Below are 7,528 nucleotides of genomic sequence, written 5' to 3' on the forward strand. Positions count from 1 at the left end.
CCTGCATATTTGCTTAAGATTAAATCCCAAAAGGTGATGTTTTTGTTAAAAAAAACAGCATATGATTAACATTGTCACCGGGCATATACTATGTTCGTGCGTTAACTAGGCACACAATGAGAGAGAGAGAGAGGGGAGGGGTGTGGTTGGGAGTGTTGACAGAAAGAGAGAGAGATAACAGGAATTTTAATCGTGACGTAAAACCCTAAGGTGTAATAAGTTTTAAAAAAATTTTTGTATATACGAAATGTACCCTTTTAATTAACAGTAAGCATTAATAACATACTTTACCTCGTCAGATTTCCATACATCTCTTTACATTACATTCAGTACAAAAGATCTTGTTCCCCTCATTTATCAAATGCGATTTCCCTTTCCTGTTTTGTTAAACTTTTAGTTGCATTATGTAAGTCTGAACAATCTTTCTGTATTCTGCATTCTTTCACTTCGTTCAAGTCCTTCCTTCCTTCCTTCCTTCCCTCCTTTCCGTTATCGTCCATTTCCTCTTCCTCCCCTCTTTTAGCGCACCCTTCCAGCATTCTGCAAATTCCTGGTGGAGCTTAAATACATTGTCGAAAGAGGTGGAAATATGCGAATTTGCCACTTGAAAGCTTTCCTTGATTAACTTTTGAGAAGCGGTTTCTTACCGTTTACAGGTGAATCTGGGAAAGCGGTTTTTGAAAATAATACAAATTCCGTTTTCAGGTCATATCCGCTATTTATGAGTTATACAAGTATATGAGGTATGCAAGTATATGAGATGTTGAAATAAGTTTCCCAGTGTATGTATGTATGTATGTATGTATGCATGCATGTATGCTATGTATATATGTAAGTCGATATTTTCTTTAGCATTATTATGTAATATGTACACTACAATTATGTAACTGAAAACTTAGAATAAACATTGGATACAAAAACAGTGATAATAAAGTATAAACCTGATTTCAGCCCTAAATATGGATTTAAACCTAAAATTTAGATCATTACGTGAGAAAAAATACTTTACTTAGACATATATAAGAGCTAGAATTAATAAATAAATAGAGAATTACACAAAATATTAACATCTGCAGCATTTTGATGGAGATGACCGTATCCACTTAACTTGTAATTGATTATCATTATTGGTGGTTAGTGTAATTTAATCATTCTGAGTCATCCGGCCCATAACCTTGATTACACTTGCCCCTAGGGATTAATGACATTCAAATTAAGACGAAATTCAGCAATTTCTGACGTGGAAATGGGCAATTTCGTGACATATCTGACTTGGTCTTTATATTTCTTTGTTATAATTTCAATAATAAAAAATATATATTTTTATCAGTATTATCATCATGGTATATTCGATTTGTTCTTTATCTTTCTTGGTTATAATTTCAGTAATTAAAAAATATATTTTTGTTTTAGTATTATCATCACGACACATTCGATTTCTTCTCTATATATCTTGGTTACAGTATCAGCCTGTAAAATTTGTACTTTTGTTTTACCATTATCATTCATAATGTGTAAACATTTCAGTGGATTGAGCCAAAAGTCACCAACTCGTTATGTAAACTTCCATGGGATAGCATACTCACACTGGAACCAAATAATAAAATATGTGAAATTGAAGTGCACCTAAAAAATCAACTAAGAACGATATAAAAAAGAAATATATATTAGTGATTAGAGCATTATCATCACATCTCTTAAACTTCCGCAGAGAACAACATTTGTCAGCATGTAACTGTTTCGTGCATTCAAACAAACCAGGGTTCAGTGACTTGTGAAAGTTGATAATATATTTTCAGAATAACAGATAATTAAGTGATATCCTTCAGCTCATTCGTATTCTAAAACACGATGGGCTTAATGATATACATTTTAATAACTGACCATTGCCCATCTTTTTTTTTTTTTATAAATACGGTATTCTCATTAATGACATCAATAAGTGGACTTAATACGATATGCATTTTAATACATGACCTTTGTGAATCCTCTTACTTTATAATTAAATGGTATTCACAGTAATTACTTTAGCAGGTTATCTGTTAGTGTTAGGATATGACGATGGTCATATGCCATATACATGATTTATAAAGAAACTAACCGAAAATATCAATCTGGATTACTTGAATGTATTTATACATACATGTATATATTTATGCAATAGATATATATATATATATATATATATATATATATATATATATATATATATATATATATATATATATATATATATATATATATATATATACATATATAAAGATAGATATCGCGTGTGGATATTTTCCTGGTTTATCAAGTTGAATATCCAACGATAGTTTCAGAGAAATTTTCCAAGATAGACATTCTTACCAAGTCTTCCAGGTCATCGGTTTGGCCAACGCCGAGAGGTGAATAAATTCAGTGACGTTTATCTATAGGATTAGAACACCTGCGATGTCTAATGAATATTAATCTTCTTAGTCGGCATCGGAATGATAAGTATATATAGAGGGGAGTTCGGAAGAATTGCTCATCAGATCTGTCCTTTCCTTCTATACACAAGGTAAGGTGGATTAGCAGACTACAAAAATTGAGGTTCCTGATAAATCTGCCTTTATATTGCTTACATGGCTCTTTGCTCAGTCAAACTGTTGTCCTCTTATGCTTCCTAGGGTTCGTTGCAAGGATTTAACTTAAGGTTTTTGGAGGTGGGATCATGGTCGATATCATGGTCTCAAGACGGTTTTGGAGGTGGGATCACAGATGATCTCCAGGTCTCAAGCCAATCCAACTCATTCACTGAGACTTCTCTCTTTTTCGAAGTGTCGTTTCCGGTTGATTTTTCCGTCTTTTCGTTTCAAACCTGTCTTGAAGAAGTTACATTACTGTATTTGTCGCCTATTTTGCTATTAATCTAACCCAATCAAACAATCAGTTATTTTTCTTTAAATCGCTAGTTCATTTCTCCTAACCCAGATATTGACGCTTCACTTTATCCTGATCTTCAACTGCGCATCATATTTTTCTTGGTTTGTCTCTTGCCACCCATCTCGGTGTTGTTAAATTAATTAATCTGACCAATGGAATGGCCTTTCCTTCTTCTCACGGTTCTCCATTTTTCCTGCTCACGGCCGATGCCACTTTGTCGGGACTTCAGACATTATATCAGGCAGTGCTTCAATGGTATGATGGAAGAAGTCCCTACCCCTCTCAGGTGATCTTGTAGCACTTGCTAGCAAACTATTCTCACATTTAATTTGCGGAAATCACAATTTCTGTGACTTTCTTAACAAGATCTAAAAATCTCTCTTGATTCGAATTCCCTTATCAATTTATCCCTGCCTATAAGATTTAGGTGAAACAACTTCCTGTTTGGGCAGTTCAAGGGCCAAACATTTTATGTTCCTTGAGGTCTAGCTTTAAAAATCCTCATCATCATTTTGATCATCAACATCACCATAAATCATCAGCTGATCAGTCCTGTAAATTTTTATCAGTTAATTGTTGTAACGATTTTCGAAACAATGATTCCTTCTTCCCTTGCTTCATCTTTTCCCTTCTACAAGTTTTACTCTCTCACTGATGTATCAATGTTTACAATCCGCTTTCTTCTTAGGAGAAAATCTGCTGCTTCATCCTTTTCTGCCCCTGCATTTATTTTCATTGATAACTGAGCATAACTTTAAAACGCTCACTTTTTATTCATAGCATAAACTGATTACTTCATCTTAACTTTTCTGTATGATTGACTCGTTGCCAGTTGAGTTTGTTCTTGAAACATCCATTTTCATTACAGGATAACGTCTGTATTTTTAAGCACCTTTTTTTTTCTCAAAAGAAAAAAGTTTTATACCTCATTTTCTTTTTGTTAAAATTTTTCTTCAATAATTGTTGCGTCTGTTTTCAATTTACTAACTTCATCAGGATGAAGTGTGCTGTCCCAACTTTGCGTCTCTGCATTCGTATATTTATGAAGTCATATTTTTGCTTTTAAAACATTTTTCACAAACATTTAATGGTCTGCATCGTCTCTCCTCTGAACACATTTATACTTATCAATTATCGTATCCGTTTCGTATCGCGATTTACAAAGGATTAAAAAAAATTCATTTACCTTTCATTTCCAGAGAAATTCTGTTCGTAAATTGTTCTTTTTTTTTTGTACTGTCTCTTTAAAACACTTTTTTTCTCTCTCTCTCTCTTTCTCTCTACAGGGGTCCTGATCGAACAGAGGAAATGGCTCGACTCCACCTTTTGTTCCTGGTTTTCACGACCGTCCTGGTAAGTGGAACTTCTCCCCAGCGGGATGTTTCTTTTTTGAAAGGATAATTCATATCCTTCTGTGATAACCTATTTATTCTTCATCAGTTTTTTCTACAGTCGTCTCGTCTCCATACTTTCTCTTCTTATATTAGAGTTATATTCATTAAATGCTTCATTGTGCAAGTTAGATACCTTTTCAGTTCGTCAGATAATGATATCGACAGTTTGAAATATTTACAATAATTTGATGTTAAAGTGTACATTCCTTATGATGGAAAGGTTAAAGAATAATATTTTTAAACGTTTTATATTCCTAATCTTTGCAATTGAGCATATATCCATGGGGAACTGTCCCATTTCTCTAAGTATAATCCCTAATTGGGGACACTTTTAATGAACCTCCTCCAGCTGTTTCTATCTTGAACGACTCATTTCATAATTAGTTTGGCAGATGTTAAAATGCCTTTCATGACTGCAACCCTCCCTATTTATCCGATCTTGGGACAGGTTTGGCCCCCACCAATGACTAAGTTCACAGTGGGTATCTGATCATCAACACATATGCACATGTAGACATCTGTGAGTGCCAGGATAAAATCATGCACGTAAGAATATTTGTTATTATATGTAGTTGTATATCTAGGTATTTCCTTTTTATTTAGATGGTTGCTTTGGCCACGGAGACCCTAAACGCAGAGGAAAACCAGGAAAATCTTAAGCTCGCTGACCAACAAGGAGATCTTAGCCTTGGTGACCTAATGGACCGATCCAGGAGTAAGTTCCAAAAGTTTTAGATATGACTGAAACGAAATGAAATGATTTGGAACGTGATGATGATGATTACTATTATTATTATTATTATTATTATTATTATTATTATTATTATTATTATTATTATTATTATTATTAGACTGAAATATGAGATAGTGCATTATAGCATATCATCAATGTGATGTTTCATCAGTGTTGGATTCGGTTAAAAAGCTTCATACACATAAGAAAGAGAAGAAGAAGAGTAATTTACGGTGAAAATATAGATACATTTATCATTAAGAGAAAATGTTATTGAAGATATATGGAGAAATTAGCAGAATAATATGAATTAAACTGTCGAAGTCTTACTTATCAAAGTCGTACAATTTAACGGAATAATACTTGAAATATCCCTTCCTTTTCTGTTACTAAAATAGGAAAAAAGAATATTAAAATAAGTTAAAATACGATTAAGTCTTTCTATAGTTTCAGATGTAATCTCGGTGTTCGATCTTTCATAAAATGAGACAAATCTAGAGAAAGGAGAACAAATAATGCCTTCCAACTGTTGTGACTTTATCAGTTTGCTAAATAAGACTTGATTTCGTTGATGAGGAACTTACTCGACAAATATGAATATTACTTTATACACACACACACACACACACACACACACATATATATATATATATATATATATATATATATATATATATATATATATATATATATATATATATATATGCATAATATATGCATAATGTGTGTTTTTTTATCTCATATAGTTAATTTGAATCAGTTAGACCCGTTTCAGTTACATTGGGTTGTAAAACCTTTGTTTACAACACCATTCTGTCGCGAAAAGCCCCCATTCGAAAATATTTATCCCCATGATCAAGCACCTCTGATGACCGCGCCCCGGACATCCTCCCTAAATCCCTTTTAACCCTTTTGCAGGACCAGGCTGCAGCAACCGCAAATGCCTCAGGTGGTACCGCGGGTGGTGGGCAGCCCAGCCCTGCAAAGGTGACCTGCGCCAAGTGGCCGTCTGCAACCAGAAGGAGAAGATGTACTGCTGCGCTCACGCCTGCGAGGCCAAGAAGGTCTGCCCACCGGCTGCACCAACAAAGTCTCCGACTGCGAGTTCGGCGTCATTCCCGGCGGGTGCAGAGGGCGCCAGTGCTACTGCTGCAGGCCTCCCCCACCACCACCACCACCAGGAATGTAAACTACGTCAGGTACGTATGCTAAAACAAAAAAGAAAAAGAATTACGATGCTTATTTGTGGTTGGTTCTGGTCTTCATCGAAGACTTTCATGAATAGTTAGGTCGCGTTCACACAACAATGTAACATGCCGTAATCATATATATATATATATATATATATATATATATATATATATATATATATATATATATATATATATATATATGTATATATATATATATATATATATATATACACATATATATATATATATATATATATATATATATATATATATATATATATATATATATATATATATATAGCTAAGCTGCTTAAAATACCTTAATCTTGCGCACTCCTACCAAAGAAATACCCTAATCTTTTTCAACATTCACTGTGAAAATATTTTTTTAAACCCCAGCCTGGTACCGCTATCTATCCCTAGCTAAAAGTTGTATGGTAGTAATTTAAGTCTTGCTGGTTTTGAAAGATGAAATTAATTATACTGATGCATATTATTCTACGGAAAGCTGTGGCATACTATATAAGAGAAGTTTAGCTGAATATTCGCTGAATAACCAGAGATACGATTTATACCTATTATAATATAACAACGCATTCAGTGTTGTCTGAAGTCTGAATGGCAGTGTCAACAGAGGAATTGTTTATCTCTTTCAGCAATCGACCACAGGGGACGGATATGATCAAGCGACGACGGCATTTTGAATATTCTTTAACTAACATACACTAATTATGATATAATGGACTAATTCAAAAGCTTCAGGTAAAGCGTAATTTTAAAAAAATATGGTTTGATAATAAAAGGAAACATATGAAATCAATTACAGGAAATATCACTGTAATTTTGCAGTTTATTGAGAGATGAATGAAACTATAAAATCGTGATGTATAAGAACAAGGAGCCCATAATAAAGATGCAATCTATGTCTTTTGGTTTTATTTTTCTCGACATTGGAAATGCAAAGGTCTGACCTTTTATAGCTGTATTCAGTTCTGCTTTGGAACAACAGCCACTGATGAAATTGATGAAATATGGTGGAGTGAAATTTCCTCCCCATTAGATCCTTGAACTGACCTACGAAAGAAGCCTCTCGAGAGCGTCTTTCCACCACAATAACGTTAATTAATTACTTTTTGTAATTAACGTTATTATATGAAAATGTGTACCAGGTTACTTTTTGCAACCTGGTACACGTTTTCGTACTCATTGGGTACTTCAACCAATAGAATTGACTGCTTTACATATTGCAGTGTTGGCTGAGGCTCTATTAAAATATCTGTTTCCTGTGCAATGTCTGT

The 7,528-nt window shown here is 33.7% G+C and overlaps 1 protein-coding gene across 1 annotated transcript; it reads left to right on the forward strand.

Moving 5' to 3' along the window:
- The first annotated feature begins 2,516 nt into the window (after positions 1-2,516).
- LOC136845624 (uncharacterized) lies at positions 2,517-7,155 on the forward strand. Its single transcript, XM_067115782.1, has 5 exons — positions 2,517-2,545; positions 4,197-4,263; positions 4,908-5,019; positions 5,956-6,236; positions 6,887-7,155. The coding sequence occupies exons 2-5, from the start codon at positions 4,219-4,221 to the stop codon at positions 6,932-6,934; spliced, it is 486 nt and encodes a 161-aa protein (XP_066971883.1). The 5' UTR covers positions 2,517-2,545; positions 4,197-4,218; the 3' UTR covers positions 6,935-7,155.
- Positions 7,156-7,528: the final 373 nt, after the last annotated feature.

The sequence above is a fragment of the Macrobrachium rosenbergii genome, chromosome 14 (assembly GCF_040412425.1).
Source record: "Macrobrachium rosenbergii isolate ZJJX-2024 chromosome 14, ASM4041242v1, whole genome shotgun sequence".
Lineage (NCBI taxonomy): Eukaryota > Metazoa > Arthropoda > Malacostraca > Decapoda > Palaemonidae > Macrobrachium > Macrobrachium rosenbergii.